The 22464-nt window shown below is 43.5% G+C and overlaps 1 protein-coding gene across 11 annotated transcripts in view; it reads right to left on the bottom strand.

Annotated features, from left to right (window-relative positions):
• The window catches only part of SLC24A2 (solute carrier family 24 member 2), a 775567-nt gene that overhangs the window by 228795 nt on the left and 524308 nt on the right, over window positions 1-22464 (bottom strand). For 5 of the 11 annotated variants that reach the window (XM_069239182.1, XM_069239163.1, XM_069239154.1 and 2 more), the window contains one exon: window positions 4267-4317. The exons of the other annotated variants lie outside the window; for them this stretch is intronic. In XM_069239182.1, coding sequence (XP_069095283.1) covers window positions 4267-4317 — 51 coding nt within the window. The remainder of the gene's footprint in view (window positions 1-4266; window positions 4318-22464) is intronic. 11 annotated transcript variants of the gene reach the window in all.

Genomic DNA, 22464 nt, shown 5'->3' with positions numbered 1-22464 from the left:
GAAGGGTGAGATAGACAATCGTCAACTTCCACCTTGCAGGGACTTTCTGAAGAAACTAGCCACTATATGCAAGATATGCCTTCTGAATGACCCACAGACACATAGGTACAATTGGGAGAGGGTGGAAGCTGGAAAAACACGACGGAGCAAAGAAACTGGTAGTGAACTGGATGAAGGGGCCGACAGCACCTCAGGCTGTGTTAGATCTACTAACTTGCAACATCATTAGGAACTGAAAACTGCCAACGTGTCTGCTGTCTAAATGACTTCAAGTGCACTGACATGTGCAGACTTCCCGCCTGTGAAAATCAACAGACGCAGAGAAAGATGAAACCTATTTAGAAGAAGCTGATGACGAATGTGAATGATGAAATTATGTTTATGTTCACTCATGACATACATTGCCTATGTAAGATGTGACAACTATTATTATTTGAAATTGTAAGTGAAAATTATGCATATAATCTATATCAATATATGAGGAATACAATGAAGTTTTATTGCTATTATTTAGAGGACTATATTGTTATTATTATAATTAATAATCATAATTATTTTTAAATTATATTGAATTTAACCAATCTGGTGGAATTAGATTTATTTTTCTACAAATTATGATGAATTTGTATGCTATTTATCAAAAATATAAAACACCATTATAGTTTTCGGCTATGGTTGCTAATCCAATAATATCAGACAGAAGGCAGAGAGTGATGACTTGCTAGCACATATTTTCCATCTCTAAGGATCCATACCTTGCAAAGAAAACATGATGTTAGAACCCATCCCCCTGAGTGGTACGAATGACCTAAATTTGGGGTCCTGGCTCATGGCCTAGGTGGCTCAAATGAGCACTGACAGCTCAGCTCCCCTTTGGCCTCTAGCCTCTAGCCTTTACATGTCACATGATTTATACACTGCACACATTGTCATGGCAGCTTCTTTGTCAGTAATTATAGTGAGTGTTCCAGAAGCTGAGCTACTGACGTCCCTGCTGAGCCACAGCCAGAGACTATTTAAGGCATGGACAAAGTGGGCTCTGGCCCATGACCTCAGCTTTTCAGCGGAGCCCTGAATGAGTCAGCTCTGTTCTGCAGAGAGTCTTGCCCTGATGACCTTGAATCATTCTTAAACAGATTGTCTTATATACCATACTCCTTTAATTTAGTCTTAATGTGAGTGATATTTGAGAGTCCATTACAGATGTTTTGAAGACGTTTTGAAGAGAAAAGGTGTGTTTATGTTTATGTTTCATGCAACATCCATAAAAATGTTTTGTTTAGATCTAAACAGAACCTTGGATATGAGAAATGGGAGAGTGCCACAGAGTTAGCAGTAATAGCAGCGAGCCGCTGCTATGTTACAATATTAAAACCATATGTCACTATTCCTGAATATTAGATGCAATAACATGTAGGAGTTGGACCTGTGTGTGCCTGTGTGTGCCTTTGCACTGTCAGAGCCCTGTCCAAAGAGGATATGTCCATGAAAGAGCTGAAATGTAATCATAAATTCAAAGCTGTTCCAGGGCCCCCAGAATCCTTAAGATATCCCTGATCGGGGCACCTTTATACAGTTCAACATGAAATTTGTCTCACTCACAGATCACACATCAAGTGTTACACTAACGCATTGTGGTCCACATCACTGCATTAAAATCATTATCACTCATTTTAGCGCCTTGAGCACCTGCATGCGCTGAGCCTGGGTGAACTAAAGCAGGTAGTTTACAGGTAATGCAACTGCGGTGCTTGTGCTGCATTATAGATGTGGAGAATGATTTATAGCCCTGAAAATACAGCTGATATGCCTGCTTTGTGACTAGGATTGCTTACGTTTTAGACAGTAAAAGCAGGATCGTAGTAAGACTAAGTGAAAGAACGTGTGGAAAGAAAATGCGTCAAGTACTGCATTCTTGTGGCAGCATCTATAAAATAGTTTCTACTGCACGGAAGTGATTTGGAATACTGGTAATGTATAGCGCACAATCTACCAAGTACATACCTATTTTCCACTTGACATTTATAGATTTGACTCGTGACTTAATTGCTTGTGTACTTTAACCATTAATCAGGGTGATTTTTGTGTTGATTTCCTACCCGCCTGTGCCTCCAGGAAATACGGTTGCCACCCGGTGGCAATTAAAATTTTAGGAAGACAATATCTGACCTCGACACGTGCTGTGCCCTGTTGTGGAGGGTCCTCAGGGGTTGTGTCCAGTCATGGCGTGAGTCTAAGTTTGAATTCCTTGTGTGTCCAGAAGGATTCAGGCAACAATACAAATATTAAGATAACTCTGGTGAATAATGTTCCTGTGGAGTGAGATCAGCGTTTAGTTTACTGGCAGTTTTCACTAATCACAAAGTAGCACAGAGGGTTAATGTGCCTTCTGCAAAGAACATGAACCTATTCAGAGAACTGTATTTTATGAGGATAGCTGTGAATTACTGATTTTGTCACACAAATCCTTTTGTTCCTTGTGGAACTTCTGGCTTTGCACCTGGCGCTGAGCTGAGGGGGTGGAGGATGCTTTGAATAAATAACACATTTGTTTTACAGTACGATGTGGTTACAAGGGCACTAGGTTAGTGCCCTTCCACTTCTGGTGCTTTGCAGCAGTTTTAAGATCTTCTTAGAGTTTATCGCTGCTCAAATGGGTATAATTTCTGATATTTACATGTGTCGCTCGTCTTCATTGCTTGATTTTGCTCGCAATAAGTGTCACTTATAGTCATTGAAATGTCGCTCGTAATTACACTGAAATTATGAAAATGTCTCACATAGCAATCTGAAACCTTGGCAGCTATGCACTCAGACCAAACATGGGCACAATACAGATACATGCCAACATTTCAGAATAGCGAAATGGAAGATTTTAAAAACAAACCCAGGGGAATATATTTCCCACACTGACTTATATTGAAGCAAATGCAATTTTAGGCGGGAGACAGTAAAATAAACAGTGGTGGCTGCCGCGAAGCTTAAGGGGAGGGGAGGGAGAAGGAGGATTTGAAGGGGAGGGAAATAAAATCATAATGAAAAGAAAAAAAAGAACTTACCTGTACTGCTACCAACGGCCGCCTCGCTCCTCTTCCCTCGATGGTGTTGGTGTCCCAGTAGTCCCTGGGACACCAGCACAGGCTCTCCATGCCATCCTGCTGCTGCTCTCATGCTATACTTAGCATGAGAGCAGTGTCAGGATTGGTCTGAGCTGCTTGGTCTGCCACTCAGACAGTGCTCTGGAGTCTGTTCAGTTTCTCTAAGCTGGCTGTACAGAGCACTGGAATCTGTTCAGTTTCTCCAACCTGGCTGTGCAACACAGCCAGGTTGGAGAAACTCAAGTGCATATGTCAGTTTGGCCAGCCAAAGATGGCCGGCCAAACTGACATGCGCACTTGGTGCACTCACTCCATTCCCCCTCCTCCACTTTCCCGTAGCCCAGCACCGCCCCTCCCTCCCCATGCTGACTGAGCCAGCAGCTGAAAAATAAAAGGATAGTAAAATATTGTTTGATTTTTCAGCTGCTGGCTCAGCCAGTGGAGCGACGCTCCTTGGCCATTGCCAAGGAGCCACCCCTGAAAATAAAGCAATTTTTGAGTTAAAAATTAGTGACTTGCGTGCCTGAATCGCGTCTGTTGGCATATATGCGGACAGTGTGCACTAAGCACCATTATTAATTTGCTGTTTGTTTTTTATTGCTTGTTTGTTGGATTATAACACATTTATAGCTGCCCCTGCATTCATTGGCACCCTGCTCCATTCAAGCGCGCACGCATGCAACCTGCTGTAGTTCGTTAAATCTCGATATCGAAGTAAGAAAATATCAAATCAGCGTTCATAGTCCTTTTTAAAGGGCTGTTAACTGAACAAGCGAATAGAATGAATGTTTGACACATTTGGGTGTGGACAGCTACCAGGCAGCACATTTTTATCGCCGTTCATTATTCATATAAATTTCAGATCAATAACCAGGTGTACATGAGTTTATGATCCACGAGAAACTACTGACTCTGTTCATCCCTCCCCCAGCTTTCAGATCTGACAGAATACAATTTAGCACCCCAACAACAACAAAAGCTCGTGGCAAGAACGTAAAAAGAAAAGGAATGTTTTAAAATGACACTGTCTCAATGTAAGTTACCCACATGCACAAGGCTGCAAGATAACCTGTAGCATGCATTCAGGCAAGCGGTAAAAACTAAAAAAAAACCTCTCTGACTGAAAGAGATGAATTTGATATGAACAGTTCCGAAAAAAAATTCTTACCTTCCTCAGTCATTGTGTCATAATATTTTAGTTTTCCATACGCTCCAAGCTCTATAACGTCACAGTAAAAGACACACAGTAAGGAGCTAGAATAATTTGTACTGACAGAACCCACACGAATACAAGCGTGCTTAAAAAGAAACACAATCTGCAAACAGGCATGCAAGCGTGCAATGATAGCAGCCAAAAGCGATTTTAAATTCAGTGCAAGCCTTTAGAAATGTTTCGGCATAAACAGCATAATTGACTGGGAAGGTGAAAGATACCTATGTTCCTCTCCTATGAAAATGGTGCATTTCATGATAATACAGAGCTCTCAAGAAGGTCAATATAAGGGACTGAGGAGTATAGAGGTATACCCCCAGAGGTTAATTTGAGACAGTGTTTGCAGGTGCGCCCCACCTGCGCTCATTTTGGGGGGTTGGGACTTATTTTTCATCATCACATACAAGTGAAAGAAAGGCCGCTGAAAAGGTAGAAATACGGGAAATGGCGACAAACAGAAAGGATGGATGAAGAAAATGTGTATGGGAGAGATAAATGTGTGGGGAGTGTACGGTAGTAGACAAAAGAGACATGAGATGGAATTAAGACTATAGAACATTGGTTTTCAGCAGTCCCAGCATTCGTCATGCTTCTAAGAAATACTTTGGGCCCTGACACTTTTTTTTTTTTTACAGAATTGGGCACTGTATACCTTACTATATCACATGAATTATATTGCATGACAATTATATTGCAACCACCATATCAATCTAAGCACTATATCACAAGGTAGGCATAGGTTAGTATAACAAGTGAATACAGTGGTTAAGCCGGCTAGGCAAGTGATGCAAAGATAAAAATAATAATAATATACTTACTATGACAATGTAGTGGTAAGCTATGTACTGTAACAGCAGGCCAATAATAGTGGCCTTAATATATTGTCATGCTACCAATACAGAGATAACAAGCGATGAACAGGACATTATCATGTGGAGATGAGACTAGTAAGTGTAGAAGAAGCATTACCTTTTAGAATCAATATCACATGCATTTCTCTTTTACAGTGATCAATTAAACTTTATTTTGTTATGATTTATTTTGCTATTAAATTTTAGACCCAGTTTTTACTTCCTAATCTGCACCCCTCACACATGCAAGGGATCCCATCTAAGGTTGTATTTCATTGGTGTTTCTGAGGCAATCAGAACATGGCTACTCAGTGATGGAGGTTTATGCACTGCCGCACGTGATCCTGAGAAGCAGCAGTAACAACATCCAGCTATTTTAAAGAGCCACTACAGCTGCATCTTTGTCGCTCCCTTTTTAGTTCTCATCAAGAAAGACCTCATGTGGGCCATATATAACATTTACGTGAGATTAGAGCTAGCACTTTAGTTATCATTGTTTGACTTCCTTGTCATTCTCATTCACCCGCTTATTTGAAGGTTTTACTTCTTCTTCTTCTTATGTTTGTCACTCCCCTACAGCATTGCTTCTTTACCATCCATTTAATTGGATGACTTTTATCCTTCCACGGCTCACATCAGGGAACTACTTTTTTCTTTTTCTTTAAGCACTCCATGGGGATACATGTAATTTCTCTCTCTCTTCAAAGTGTTGCTTCCCTTATATCTCTGCACTCTCCAGTGAAGGAACGACAACAAATATATTTTTTGCTGAAGTTTACCTAAACAACAGACTTTTAAGGTTGTTTTATCGGTTGTGTTCCAAAAGTTGCCTTAAAGCTAAGCCCTGGCACACAAAGGCAGACATTGTGGCACTGGTGTATTGGCGGGCTGCTACACTCACCTGATCTGAAGATGTCTCTTCTCCCAAAGGCCTATACATCTGCTCCCTGGGCGGCTACAGATCACTATTTGTTCCACTTCCCATTTGTGTGGAAAGTAAATTAGGCCTTAGCAAGCCTTTTCTTTTAATTTCTGATACCACCTTATTCACAGACTCTGACATTTACGTTTTTTAAGTAACATCAACTAGTCCTCTGTGTTATTTTTTAGCTGGATCACCGGCAACAAGCCTTTTAGAATCTGTTCAGTTTCCTGCATGAAAGGTATTTGAAAAATAAACCATGTTTTTATTAAGAATTAACATATTGAATTCAGTTTTTTCTAGCAATGGCAAAGCCAATACCATGTCATCCTCACTATAAAAGTGACCCATATTGCCTTTGACAATGTTTGTTAGAACTTTAAAAAAACAGTACATTTGTGAAACAAATCTTCACAGCTTCACACCCCCGGTCTAGGACTTCAGTTTCATCCAAGTAAGTGAAAAGAGTTCTTTTTTTTCTGGAACCTGGCTACCACAGATAAATTCCAGATACTCAGTATTAGAGAGACCTTCTAGCACCCCTATACTGATAGTTCAGTCCTGACCCGCAATGTTGGTAATAAGTAAGTTGGACCATTGCTACTGCTTAATAAAGGGACTCCCCTATATGTATCCTCACGCCTCTATAAAATTATGAGTTTCGCTACACACTCTATGCATTCCTTACCACCTACTGCCAGCCACACACCACTTCCTTAGGTTGTTTTCTAAACAATGAATGGTCCCTCCCTACCCCTCAGAACTTATCACCAACTATCCTGCTGTTAAGTTTTCAGCGATCCCCATTTCAGCGATCTCTACCCCTTACCTGTACTCAAGCTCTTCTGTGTTTACCTTTTCATATACATGTCCTCACATCTCAAATGCCCTCCTCCGACTCCCGCCTCTATGCCTAGCTTTGAAAAATCCAGAAAAACCATAACACAATACAAACTAAGGACTTGAATTAGAACTTGGCGGATGGGTCACTCCATCACAACAGTGATGGAAATCCCATCTGCCGAAATCTAAATTCCATTATCTTCAATGGGATTTAGATTTTGGCGGACATGATATCCATCACCGTTGTGATAGAGTCACCTGTTCGCCGAGGATATCCATCACCATTGTGATAGAGTCATCCGTTCGCCGAGTTCTAAATCAGGCCCTAGGTCTTTCCTCATTCTGCTTCCAACCACTTTCTCTCTCTCTCTCTCTCTCTCTCTGTCTCTCTCTCTCTCTCTCTCTCTCTCTTTAACAAAACCTGGTCTTCCTTAACTGTTACTGTACTGTAAGTAACTATGTTCCTGTTCATTTTTATTTTAGTGTATATAGCACTGAAACGGTCAGTCTGTGTGCTAGAATTGTAAAGTAATTTTGTCTTCAAACTTTCGCTTTGCGACAAACCACCTGCAGACAATGGCCTAGCAGGTGTGTCATGGGCCACAGTGCAAGGGATTAAATACCCCCGGCATGGTTGCTGTTTGAAATGTGGAATAAAACAATAATCAGGGGTTAGTGGGCTCCACAGGCTTCTGGGCCCTGCGCCACCTAACATGCTGCACCAATGGAAGTTTCGTCCCTTTTGCAAAGTCTTTCTTATCTACTGGCATGATACTATGTGTAAGACATCCGCTAGAGGGCACTTAGGGAGTCATTAAAGACTGCCAGGGTTAATGTGTCGGTATCACCGCCAACAGGCTGGGGGTGTATACTGCCACCTTAAGAGTGTGGCGTGTTGGCCGCTGCCAGACCACCACATCTCCAAGGCCGAGATGTGAATCTATGACCCTGAGGCCCACAAAGTACCACCAGCGGTATTAAGAGCCATCTTACCGCCACGGTTTCTGCAGCATTAGCAACGCCACGGAAACCATGGTGGTAGGGCCTACTGGTGACAGGGAATTCCTTGCCTGTCACCGGTAGGTGGATTCCCCTCCCCTCCCCGCAAGCACCTAACCCTCTCACCCCATCCAAACTCACCTTACCGCCCACCCCGATCCAAACACCCCCCACCCCCTCCGATTCATTTGCTCACCCCCATACACACACACCCGCAGACACGCACACACTCACACACACAACACCCATTCATGCACACCCAGACACTCACCCACAACACAACTGCCCCCACCCCCACAGCCATACACGCACACAGCCACATACACTCACATCATCCCCCACCCCTCTACAGTCACAGCACCCCTCACCCCTCTCCCCGCATACACGCACACAGACAACCACATGCACCACGCATACACCCATTCACCTACACTTCCATACCATCATCCACTCACACTTATTCATACATGCATTCGCTCATACATACCAACACGCATTCAGGCACGCATACACACAAACATCCAAACACCCATTCAGGCACGCATTCACACTGACACACTCACATGCATTCAGGCACTCATTCATACAGACATCCAGACATGCACTCACTTCAACATTCATACACTCATTCACTCACATGCATACAACCACGCATGCATCACAACACTCACAGACACATTCACACACCCACACACACCGGCACACACCACACACTCACACACAACTCATCAAAATCCTCCCAGCCCCTCCCCTGTCGAATGCCCAAATTACTTTGTCCTTCAAGGAGGTCATCCGGCAGGGATAGTGCTTACCGCCATGGTCATCTGCTGGGTCTCCGTTCCGCCCACCAGGGCGGAGACGACGGCCGGGCTGGAGACCATGGTCTCCAGCCCGGCAGCCGTCACTATACCGCGGGCGGTATTTGGACCCGGCTGACCACCGTGGATTTCATGCGGTTTGAAACCGCCATGAAATCCATGGCAGTAAGCACTATCAGTGCCAGGGAAGGAAGTGGTCTTCCCCACCCCCACCCCCACCCCCAGCCCCACCCCCACCCCGACTACCTCCCCTACCCCCTCTACCCCCCTGCCACCCCCTAAAGGTGGCAGGACCCCCTTCCCCACCCCGAACCCCAACATAACATCACTCATACACACACAACACGCACGCAGGCACCACCAACACACATACACGCACACACACCGACATACATGCCAACATCCACACACACAGTCAGACACGCACACCCACATTCAAACATACACGCACACATCCATACAGACATACCTACAGACATACACACACTCATTCCCATACACACAACACCCCTGCAAGCATACACGCACTCACACACCCCCTCTACATACACACACACCCCCATGCACGCACACAACACACAACACCCCCCTCACGGACGATCGACTTACCTGGCCCGACAATCCTCCGGGAGGGGACGGGAGCCATGGGGGCTGCTCTGCCGACACCACACCGCCAACAGAACACCGCCAACCTCCACTTCCCCGCCGCCCGCCAGTATGGCTGCTGGCGGCTCTCCGTCCGTAAAAGGACGGAGAGCTGCCAACGGTCATAATAGGCTGAGCGGCAAACCGCCACCACTGGTGGTCTTCCGCACGGCGGTCCCTCGGCGGTCTTGAGAAAAGACCGCCGAGGTCAAAATGACCCCTTAATCTCTATATACACAAATACAAATATGCATTTGGAAATATTTATTTTACTTGTCTGACATATCATCAAATTTATTCAAACAACCAGACAGCAATAGTTCAGAGGGTCAAAGTAATAAATGTAAATGGGGGAGATATACATTCTATTCTATTCCCCTGATTTTATATAGCACATGGCTACCCGACGGGCTTCCTAGCACTGTCAGTGCTAACTGGAATACAAAGAGTGGGATCGAATAACAGAAAACCTAAAAAAAGAGATAGGTTTTCAATTTCTTTCTAAAACTAATGTAGTTATTGTCCTTTCTCAGCTCAATCGGTAAAGCATTCCAGAGTTTGGGTCCAAGATATGTGAATGAGCGACCTCTACTTCTGTTTCTCTTGACTCTGGGAACAACTAGAAGATTAAGATTGTTGGACCTTAGCTTCCTATTGATCCGATGAGGAGTGATCAGCTGGCAAAGAATGAGTGGATCCACATTATGTTTTGCCTGATGTACAATATAGGGAGTCTTGAATTGTACTCTGCAATTTCTGGGTAACAAATGCAGAGCTTTGAGCACTGGATGCTCTGATTGTGATTTTGGAACCCCCAACAGCAATCGTACAGCAGCGTTCTGAATACTTTGTAGTCTCGTAATACCTGCCAACGGGCTATCCAGGCACAGTGAGTTGCCATAATCGAGGCAGGAAAGAATTAGGCTTTAAATCACTGTTCTTTGAGCCTCTAGTGGCAGCCATTTCAGAGTCCTCTTTAAGGCTCTCAAAACAACCGCCAGCCATCTTCTTTAATTCGGATGACAATGAAAGATGCATAGCCTGCATAATCCCTGGGCTCTTAACTTCCAGGGAATACTGGGTAAAACCTGCATTCTCTCTGTCAACTGATTCTCTAATAGGAGTTAACATTTGATGTTTGTTTTTTTTTACCGCCCCTTTTGAAACGTTTTCTGAAAATCTGATGGCTTCCCTCTCTTCTGAGTGATGGGTTCCAAGCAGTATCTCCCTTTACACCAAAAAAAATATATATACTTTTGTGCTTTTCATACTTAGATTTCAGCTTGGGGATTGTCGGAGCATTTTCTAAGATTCCTGGAGAGAGCATAGTGAGTAGCCATTTCTGCTCACATTCTGGGACGGCGCCACAAAAAGCTTTGTTTATAATGCAGAGGATTTTGAAGGAAATCATTTTGGTTTCTTTCTTTGTTTCAATGTTTTTTTTGGGTTACCCACACCAACACCAGCATGCCAGCATGCGCTCACGGAGAGGCTGCTCTCTGCGGCTTTCATGATAGAAAACAGTACTGACAGACTGTCTGTTCATTTGTTTTAATTTCCATTGCTTCTGCACTGCTGACGTAACATGTGGATGGCAGCAACTTACGGGAACGTAAGCACATCAGTTAATTATGGAAAGCAGATAAAAAGGGGCCGCATATATGAGGGTGTATTCCAGATTAATTTCCCTCACACATGCAGAAATTCATAGCCGACATGCTGTGCATGCCCCAGACAACACATTATCTGCATTATCTATTTTGCAAATTTACCCCATCCTTCTTTCAAGCCTAGGCAGGCAGGAGTGGAACCTTTAAGAGAAGGAGTCCCAGGCATTATCATAACTTGTGAGAATCCTGTCACCAGACTTCTCACTTGAGAAGCACAGGCACGTGGACCCCGCCCTTCAGAGAGGAGACAAGCCCTGTAAGAGACCACATATGAGGGCTGGAAGGTGTAAATGGGTGTAAAAAGGTGTAAACGTTTTTTTTGTTGCAGAAGTTAGGAAAGAGTATGTATGTGCGCTGGTTATGTGTGCTTGTCTCGGTGACTGACAGGCACCTGAGGATGTATAAAGAGTCTGTGTGTTTGAGAAGACATTGGAGGTAAGCAGAGGTGCGTGTAGGTGTGTGGGCTTTGTTGATAACATTATGGCTATCTACTGCATTAAAAGGATCGATCAGTTACATACTGTGACATTCTTGGTAACTTTCTGGTTTTCCAGCACATTCTTAACAACATTCTTAATTTCCCTGGTGTATATAGTGTTCATCCTTGACACATTCTGGTCATTCTTGAAGACATTCTTGCTATCCCTTCTGTAATAAAGTCCCATGTGGTAACATTATGGTTTAACCTGCCACAAAAGTGGTCATGCATCTCATATTGTGGCCTTTCTTGATGACATTCTGTTATTCCAAGGTACAATAGTGGCCCACCTATCACAGACCCTGGGTGTAATAGTGGCCCATCGTTGAAATATTGTGGTTATTCATTACTATATTCTTACTACTTAATGCAGTGGAAGGGAGGAGAGGTACGCCCCAACTATACTTTCATCTTCCCTTTGTATAATCAATCACTGAATTGTAAAGGATGGGGCTTTGAAAATAATTGTTATAATTAAGGCATTACTCTGTGAAATGTGAGGCCCTCACCCGTAGAGCCTGGTGTGCTTCATCATTTGGCTTCAACACCCGGTCTGTGGATGGATTCTGGGTGGGCTATGGCACTTGATATGGGAGCAAGGTTTTTTTTGCTTTCGTCATATTTTAAGGCCAGAGGGAAAATGTTAAAGCAACATAGGGCTATCCTCTAAAGCTTATTCTGGGATGATCTGGCTATATTAACAATTGTAGTGTTAGTAGACGAAAAGGTTTCTATTACCTAATCATCATTCTTAATTTGTCATCAACATGTTTCGACCAATATTTGAACTTGCCCTGTGGGTCAGTGGCCTTCATTAGGACGTTTAAAGTCTCTGGCTTAACTGTATTCATAAGCCCTATTTGGTATACTACATTAGTGGTTTTGGTACGTCGTTGTTGGTATGCAATATACCATTTTTTAAATAAAACACAGACAACAGAAAAAACAACGCAGTTTGCTCATATCTGGTATGCAGCGTGTCATCAGAATAGTTTTTGGGGAGAAATAAGTTAACAGGGAATGACGATTTGCCAATTAATGTACATAGAGAATCTTGATTTCATTAAGGACAACGGAGGCAAACATTATGCAATAAACCTTTTATTGCTGCCCCAACATGCAGCCCTTTAAAGAATGTAAATACATCATAAAGAAAAACATTCCAGTATAGAATAGTTAACAGCATATAACTCCATGTCACTAAGCATCTTCCTCTTTAAACTGTGACCAAACAGACAATGTCACCTTGCCTCGACTGGACAAAATTCCTAAAGAAAGTTATCTGAAAGAAGAAGAAAAACAATTGATACCATCAAAAGATTCTCATTAATCAATTAATCTTAAATGAAAAAATATTGAGTTAGTGAAGCATCAAAACCTTACTAAACATGCATTTCAACTACAGAAATGTGATGAAAAACATGGGAGTGGTGGGCGGTATAATTTTAGCCTCCATTGTCCTTAATAAACTCAAGATACTCTCTGTATGTTAGTTGGAAAATTGTCATTTCATTACTGGACAGAAAGCTACCATTTTGCATGTTTAAAGCTTTCCAAAGCTACACCACTCACATGTTCCACTGGTTTAAGGTAAAAAGTTGCAAAAGTTTAGCACTTGACCAATCTGCGCTTTTATAATGTCTGCGAGTGTGCCACTGCCCAGAACGCTTTACGGGCCATTGCACCCCTAGAAGAGTGAGCCCCAAACTTAGACAAGTCAATTCCTGCTTTAGACATAACAGCCCTCACCCAACGTGAAATAATAGCTGTTGAAACTGCTCTGTATGGTTAAACATAGGAAATTAACAGTTGATCTTCACCATCTGGTCTGAATTCCAGCATTGTTTGTTCATAAAGTCTTATATAACTCACTACACACAATTTCCTGCAGTCATTAAAATATGGGTAAAATATGTTGTCAGACACTTTTTAGTCCTTTTCCAAATCTCAAAATAGACCCCCGTCCAGGGATGTAAAATCTATTAGAAACTTCGAGTTCCTTAACATCGGATACTCTTCTGAAGGATATTAGACAGAGTAAAGTTTCCAATTTTAATGAAATCTGTTTCCTAGAAAGATAGGGATAGTCAGGCCATGAGACAAACAGGTCAAAAACGTGATTAACATTCCAAAGCAAATCGTACTTCGCCCTAGGATGCCGCCTAAGCCTGATTCCTTTCATTACTCTGCGTATTAGGGGGTCACTACCAATAACAAAGTCATTCATCAAGGAATGACCGGCTGAAATAGCAGATCTGTAGCAATTAACAGTTCTATAAGAAGGACCTGCTCTGAATAATTGTGCCAAGAAGTTTGCCACTTCTACTAAAGGAGTCTCCACAGGATCCACATTCCTTTCCAAGCACCATCTACGCCACTTCCTCCATACTCCTGAGTATCCTTTCCTGGTACCTGGGGCCCACGATTCGTCCAAAGGATAATTAGCCTCCCTTGAAAGGCCAGAGTATCTTCCGGATCTCCTGAAATCTTCCAGACAAGAAGGTTCAAGTTTCCTTCTAGCACTAAAGGATGTTCCTCGCCTTCCTGCCCTTCCAAAAGACCTGAAGTCCCCAGAATCATACGGGGAACTTCCACAGCTAGTTCCATTATTCCTGGGAACCAAACTTGTGAGCTCCAGAAAGGAGTCACTACAACAATGCTACAACATTCTCTCTGGACTTTGAACAACACTCTGGATCGGTGCGAAGGGGGGAAATGCATTGCAATTCTCTCCCTTCCAAGTCTGTAGTACAGCATCCATCGCCAGTGCTTTGGGATCTGGTCTCCAGCTGTAAAACTGCTCTATCTGAAACAAACGTTAGTCTGCTGGCAAATAGATCTATCTGAAAGGGTCCCCACAGGCTCTGAATCCTTTGGAAATACACTGGATTCAGTTTCCAGTTGCTGGCACCCCTCAAATATCTTGAGTTCCAGTCTACTCTGATGTTCTAATGACCTGGGATAAACTCTGCATTCAAAAGTATTTTCTAACTCCAACAAATATACCAATTTTTTTTGGCTACATCGGCAAGTTGCTTTGACCTTGCTCCCCATAAGCGATTGATATAAGATACCGCAATTACAGCCAATTAATGTGTAGAGACAACTCCTTCCTGGACCACTTTCCCTCAGTTTCTAGTTCTTTTAACTTTGCACCCCAACCAAGGTTGCTTACATCCGATTCTGCAATGAATTCCAGGATATTCCCAAATATTGCTTTCCCGTTCCAGCCGTCCAGGTTGTTCAACCAGCATTGAAGGTCCTCTCGAGCTTCCAGGGACAGGGGAATCTTATCTGCATACCATAGGCCTTTCCTCAAACCCATGGTTTTCAGTCTCTGAAGAGCTCTGTAATGCAATGGTCTTGAGGAGACGGCCTGACTGGATAAAGACAAGAGACCAATCACTTGTGCCGGGCCACTCAGACTTACCACTTCCTTTCCTGGAACATGAGATACCTCCTTCTAGATCTTTGTCAATTTTTTCCATGGCAGACACAGCTGTGTCGTGCTGGTAGATTCTGTGTGGGGGTTATGACTGACTTCTCTACATTGATAATGACCCCTAGCATTTGCAAGAGGTCTGTTGCCCATGTCATTTACATCAACAATTGTCCCTGATTCTAGGACAGCAACAACATATTGTCCAGCTAAATCACTAAACGTACCTATCTCATTTCAAGGATGCAACTACAGGATGTAGGACTTTTGGCAAAGCACCAAGGGGCTGATGACAGACCAAACGGAAGACAACAAAACTGGTACAAGGCACCTTTCCAACAGAATTGTAGATCATTTTGGGAATCCAAATCCATAGGGATTGTTAAGTAGGCATCCTTTAGGTCCACCTTCACAAGCCATTCTTTTTCTTGTAAAATGTCCCGCAAAAGATGGATCCCTTCCATCTTGAAGAGTCTGTAGACTAGAAATCTGTTCAACCCCTTAAGTTTATTACGGGCCGCCAACCCTTGTCTTTCTTTTTCACCAAGAAAACAGTACTTACACAACCTATTTCTGAATCTGTGACCTCGCATACTGCTCCCTTGAGCAACATTTGTGAGACCTCGGCATCCACCAGTGCCAATCGATCCTGAGTCAAAGGTACTTCTCTTGGGCAGCAATTTTGATATGGAATCTTAAAAAAATCTATTTTGATAGGGAATCTAACAAAATTCTATTTTGAAACACCTGTGTGTCCTTTGTTATAGCTGACCAGTTTTGGGCAAAATTGTGTAACCTTCCCCCTATTTTTGGTTGGGAAAAAAAGAAAAAAAAAATCATTAACATTTATAAAGCGCGCTACTCACCCGTGCGGGTCTCAAGGCGCTAGGGGAAAAGGGGGGGTTATCGCTGCTCGAACAGCCAGGTCTTTAGGAGTCTCCGGAAAGCGGAGTGGTCCTGGGTGGTCCTGAGGCTGGTGGGGAGGGAGTTCCAGCTCTTGGCCGCCAGGAAGGAGAAAGATCTCCCACCCGCCGTGGAGCGGCAGATGCGAGGGACAGCAGCGAGTGCGAGGCCAGAGGAGCGGAGGAGGCGGGTGGGGACGTAGAAGCTGAGGCGTCTGTTGAGGTATTCCGGTCCCTTGTCGTGGAGGGCTTTGTGTGCGTGGGTGAGAAGTCGGAAGGTGATCCTTTTGCTGACTGGGAGCCAATGCAGGTGTCTCAGGTGTGCGGAGATGTGGCTGCTGCGGGGCACGTCGAGGATGAGGCGGGCCGAGGCGCTTTGAATGCGTTGCAGGCGATTTTGGAGTTTGGCTGTGGTCCCGGCGTAGAGGGTGTTGCCGTAGTCCAGGCGGCTCGTGACGAGGGCGTGGGTCACGGCTTTTCTGGTGTTGGCGGGGATCCAGCGGAAGATCCTGCGGAGCATGCGGAGGGTGAGGAAGCAGGCGGAGGACACGGTGTTGACTTGCTTGGTCATGGTGAGAAGAGGGTCCAAGATGAAGCCGAGGTTGCGGGCGTGGTCTGTGGGGGTCGGTGCGGTGCCGAGGGCCGTGGGCCACCAGGAGTCGTCCCAGGCGGACGGGGTGTTGCCGAGGATGAGGACTTCCGTTTTTTCAGAGTTCAGCTTTAGGCGGCTGAGCCTCATCCAATCTGCGACGTCCTTCATACCCTCTTGTAGGTTGGTCTTGGCGCTGGCGGGGTCCTTGGTGAGGGAGAGTATAAGTTGGGTGTCGTCGGCGTAGGAGGTGATGATGATGTCGTGCTTGCGCACGATGTTGGCGAGGGGGCTCATGTAGACATTGAAGAGCGTCGGGCTGAGTGATGAGCCCTGAGGTACGCCGCAGATGATCTCGGTGGGTTCTGAGCGAAACGGAGGGAGGTAAACTCTTTGGGAACGGTTTGCGAGGAAGGAGGCGATCCAGTCCAGGGCCTGGCCTTGGATCCCGGTGGAGCAGAGGCGGGTGATTAGGGTGCGGTGACAGACGGTGTCAAAGGCAGCCGAGAGGTCGAGAAGAATGAGGACGACTGTTTCACCGTTGTCCATCAGGGTTCTGATGTCGTCTGTGACTGAGATGAGGGCGGTTTCAGTGCTGTGGTTGGTTCGGAATCCGGTTTGTGAGGGGTCGAGCAGGTTGTTGTCTTCCAGGAAGGTGGTCAGCTGTTTGTTGACGGTCTTCTCTATTACTTTGGCTGGGAAAGGCAGAAGAGAGATGGGGCGGAAGTTTTTCAGGTCGCTCGGGTCAGCCGTAGGTTTCTTTAGTAGGGCGTTGACTTCGGCGTGTTTCCAGCATTCGGGGAAGGTAGCAGAAGAAAAAGAGGAGTTGATGACGGTCTGGAGGTGCGGGGCGATGATGTCGTCGGCTTTGTTAAAGATGAAGTGCGGGCAGGGGTGCGAAGGGCCGCCGGAGTGGATAGAGTTCATGATGGATTTGGTTTCTTCCGTGTTGATGTGGGTCCAGTTGTTGAGGGTGATGGCCGGGGGTGCGGGTTCGTGGTGTTTGGTTGGGTCTGGTGTCCGAAGCTGTCGTGGAGGTCGCTGATCTTGCGATGGAAGAAAGTGGCGTGGGATTCGCACAAATCCTGTGAGGGCATGACGGCGTTGGCGTTGGCGCTGGGGTTGGAAAACTCCTTGACGATGCTGAAGAGTTCTCTGCTGTTGTGGCTGTTTTTGTCCAGTCTGTCGGTGAAAAAGTTCCTTTTGGCAGCGCGGATCAGGTGGTGGTGTTCGCGGGTAGCGTTCTTGAGGGCGGTCATGTTGTCAGCGGTGTGGTCCTTGCGCCAGGCTTTCTCAAGGGCGCAACAAGTTTTCTTTGATTCTTTGAGGGTGTCAGAGAACCAGAGAGGTTTTTTGGTGTTGGTCTGTCGATGCGTGCGTTTGAGGGGAGCAAGGTTGAAAAAAACAACAGGAGGACTTACCTTGATCTCCAGTTCTTTGGTATCTACCCCTGTTGCCTTTTGTGCGGGGAGCTCAACCTCTTTGCGGGTAGAAGCTGTTGTTTGCCCTGAAACGTCTCCAATATCCCTGCTGGTCTTGTCGGTAATATTGGGACCTTGGCACTTCCCGGCTGACAGCCAGGCCCCTCCTCTCAGCTCTTCCAAAGGCCCTGTTATTAAACATTTTTCCCATAGTGGATTGTGCCTTACTGAAAGCAGTGAACTTTGAGGCGTATTTTCCCAGGGCCCTAATGAAATTATCACCAAAAAAAAGTAAATTTGGGTCCCCTGGAATCTCTTTATTGCCAAGATCACCCAACTTAGGGTTAATTGTCATCAGTATGGCTCTCATTCTCTCAGCAATCAGGCTGGCATTAGCATTGCCAAACAAGCATAAGGACCGCTGACTCCAGCTACAGAGAAGCTCTAAATCTGCAGGGATGCCATCAAAGGAGGCTTCCTCAGCCATATCTAAGATCCAGGCCAACAGACCCACGATTTCAAGTAGCCTGTCCCAACACTGCTTTAGGCTTTTCCTGGGATCTTTAGGCCTTTCCTGGGATCTTTCCCTGACCTAAAAAGGAAACTCAGTAGTTCTGGGTCCAAATTGGGTGTTATCCCTGACTTATTGTCTATGAATGGTCTGGGACATTCAGCCCTCATCAAGTTCTGCGTCTCCTTATCAAGGGACTTGGGGATCCAAAATGTTATATAAAGGAAGTCACATGGTCCATAGGCCACCAATCTGTGCCCCCTGGGTGAGTAATGCGGGTTGGATTAAACATTTCCATACCTAAGGGGTCCCTAATAGCCTTTGAACTAGAGGGCAGGTCTAGGTCCTCATCAAGAAAAATCGTTCTCTAGTAATTCTTGGGGATCAAAGACATACTCATCTGCCTCATCATCCATATCATTATAGCATGACAGTTCACAAGCTGTGTCTAAATTGTGGTCTCTTGTGCCATGAAGACTACTTATTCTTTTCATGCTGTGGGGGACACATGTATCAATTGCGCCAACATGGTTGCTCTTGCTATGTGTGCCGCTATGGGCACCTCGCTCTGGTGTAGTACTCAGGCTACCCAATAATTGTTCATGACTTTTTACAATGCTCAGGCTGTCCAAGGATTGATTATGGTCATTTGCTGAGCTCAGGCTGCCCAATGAACATTGTTCCTTCGAGAGGTGTTTCGTTTTTTTAGATTCCTTACCTCCCTTTTTATTTAAAGGAGGGGCATCTTCTTCGGAGATTGAGAAATAAGCCTCTTCTGAGGGGAAACCCTTTTCAATTTTACGATGGCTGCTTTCATTCCTTTTCTAAGGGAAGACCTTAATTCCTTATTGAGAAACTTTTTTAGAATATCCTCATTTAGCACAGTTACCGGTAACTCCTGCTGGTTACCAGTCTGAAACATTATTTTAATTATCTGAAGATAATGCCACCTCTTTAATACCCTTTACAAATATAAAATGTTAAAACTTCTTTCCTCCCTCTTTTTTTATGATTAGGAAAAATTAGAAAAACAGTCAAATAGAGGCAACTAATAAACAACAACACTCCCTACTGGTTGAATTCCTATCTGCATATAAATAACCATCGATAGGAGCGTGTTGCCATGGAAAGGCAATGCGCACACTGCACATCCTTGCCAACAAAATGTACAAAGGGCCAGTCCTTTTTCTATGTCCAGGATGAAGAAGTCCTTTTTCCAACCAAAAACAGAAACTCTGCCCGAGTCTCTACTGAAGCGCTCCAGTATTGTATGTGACTGAACTTAAAACCCTTACCGCTAAGGTCTCATCTAGACTAGCGGTTATAAAACAAACGATCAAGAGGCTGCGAGCCGACCTTGAGGTCTCCACCTCAGCCTGCATGTCTTTCAAAGTGAAATGTGTTAACAATTTACAGAAACAAATGGTAAAATACAAATAAAAGCAATTGCAAAGAGGAGGGGGTGGAGGTGGGGGGTTTGCCCGTACAATGCTATTGACTCATTCAGAAAAAGCAGAAGAACAGAACAAAACCCAACCATAAATTGGTAGGGTGAGAAAAAAGAACGAAAAAAGAACGAACACTCATTTACCATAATACAAGGCGCCTCGGTCAAATTAAAACTGTAAGAAAAGGATTAAACAAATAGTACACAAACAAGGATAGGTAAGGGCATAATACTTAACTATGTAGAAGCAGCGGATCAAAAAGAAAGATACTTAGTGACATGGAGTTATATGCTGTTAACTATTCTATACAGGAATGTTTTTCTTTATGATGTATTTACATTCTTTAATAGGGTGCATGTTGGGGCAGCAATGAAAAGTTTATTGCATAATGGTAGCCTCTGGTCCTGTAATGAAATCAGAGGAAGAGTAACCCTGTTGTTACACATTCTTGAAGGGTTGGATACTGCCATTTTCAATTCTGACTTCCCACCGGCACGGGGAGGGAATGCTATCCCTTGCACAACAGTAGCCTATCCATGAAATAAATGTTGGCTTTCTTGATTACATTTAAGTTATTTTTAGCATAGGAGTAGAACATTCTAGACATATGTAGAATATTTTGTAACAACATTGTGGCTTTGCCTTGTATAATAATGGGTCATACTTGACATATCCTAGATATTATTGACAACATTCTTCCTATTTGTAGCATACAAGCTGCCCATTCTAGACACTTTCTGGCTGTTCTTGAAAATGTTATAGCTATTCCTGGCATGACGGTGACAATTCTTGTCATACTGCAAGAGTGAGTTCTTTGCATAGCAGTAGACCTAGCACAATAATGCCCATTCTTGATCTGTTGTGGTCATTTATGACACTATACTGGGTATCCCTGCCATTGTAAAAATTCTGTAATTTAGTGGTAATCTGTGATATTTGGTTATAGTAATGAATGGGTTTGAAAAGCAAAATCTGTCCATTTGTGACCCTACTACATATGATTACTTGGTACAAATGACAAGGTGCTGTTTGGGGCCAAATTAAGCATAGTTATGCAAAATGAAAACACTGCAATTCATCGTAAAATGTCAGCATCTTCAGAAACTGGAAAGCTGATGTCTGAAAAAAGTGACTTAATTCCTTAAATATATTTAAAGCTGGCGTTTGAGAGGTAACACAGTTTATATTTAGGAAGCTTATTTCAGAATGCTGTTGTTTGGTACTGAAGTCCACTTATTTATACAGCTGCTAATTCATGCCTTATGTGAAGGCACTTCCTTATCTATATTATGAGAAGGATGAAGAAATTCTGAATCAATTACTGATTAGCTATTCATATCTAGAGAATGCTTCCATGTATGTAAGTAAATTAATTGAAATAGATCAAGAGAGGAAAGTGATTACTGTTCCTAAAAATTCATACTCAATAAAATCAAAACAGATTAAGAATCAGATTGGGCACAATTTAGTAAGAGAAAGAACCCAAAACAAACATTAGCAGTGATACAAAATGTATTAAACATATTAAAATGGGTTGACAATGAAAGTTAGTAAGTCACAGTAAACAGCAAAGACACAAAAACTCACATTACCAGCAACTGTTTTAGGCAAAACGTGTGCTTGAAAATGAAGAAATGAAGGGTTAGGGGAGCAAGGAGGTTTGGCCCTTTAATTCAACTACAAATAAAATAACCTTTTAGAGCTGGAAAGCAAGAGCTCAAAAACTCTATTGCATATAATAAAGAGACAAATACACTGAAGTACTGTGCTATAATGCAAAAACCAATAATGGATAACAATCACAAGACGTTTTAGAAAACTGATTTAAAAAGGATTGAGGAGACACAACCACAGACAGAATGGTTTATTACAATACAATTAGAGAATGATCATGGTCAACATACATTACTGATTGTTACAAGCATCAAAGAAATGATGAGAGATATGCATTTATGTATGACTAGTAATTAAATAAACCTATCATACATATTCTAAAATCACACAATGCCACAGACCCAGAGGAATGGACTAGCAAACATCTGAAGGCAATTCTGTATTGGTGGGCTCAAAAAGTATCAATTCAATTTAGAATTGTAAGAAACTGGGTGACCAGTTGACTAGGGTGTGAGTCCAGGTCAAGAAGCAACCACAATCTTTGTCAGGGTAAGTCACAAGCAAACCCCAAATTAACCTGTGTTCAATCCCCTGGTAGCTTGGCACAGAGCAATCAGCCTTAACTTAGGGGTGATGTGTAAAGTAAGTGTGCATCACTTCAAACAGTAAAACAGTGAAAACACCACACAAAAAGAAAGATCCCACACCAGGTTAGAAAAATAGAGTTTGATTCAATAAATAAAACAAGATCCAAACTACAAAAATATCCAATCAGTAGAACTGGAGGTATAAATTTTAAGAGAATAAACTGTAAGATAGTACCTAAAAGCAGAAAGCATAGCAGTGGACCTAATAACCGAGGCTATCTGGTCATGCTGCAATGGGTCAAAGTCAAAAGCTCTGGCTGATCACAATGGAGAGTGGGTCTAATACAGTCCCAGATTAGTCCTACCGAACTTTTACTTTCTCAAGTATTGTGCCAAGAAGCCTGTTCATGTTGGAG

Source organism: Pleurodeles waltl, chromosome 1_2, assembly GCF_031143425.1.
Source record: "Pleurodeles waltl isolate 20211129_DDA chromosome 1_2, aPleWal1.hap1.20221129, whole genome shotgun sequence".
In the NCBI taxonomy this organism is placed as follows: domain Eukaryota; kingdom Metazoa; phylum Chordata; class Amphibia; order Caudata; family Salamandridae; genus Pleurodeles; species Pleurodeles waltl.
This window is presented reverse-complemented; position numbering and strand designations above follow the sequence as displayed.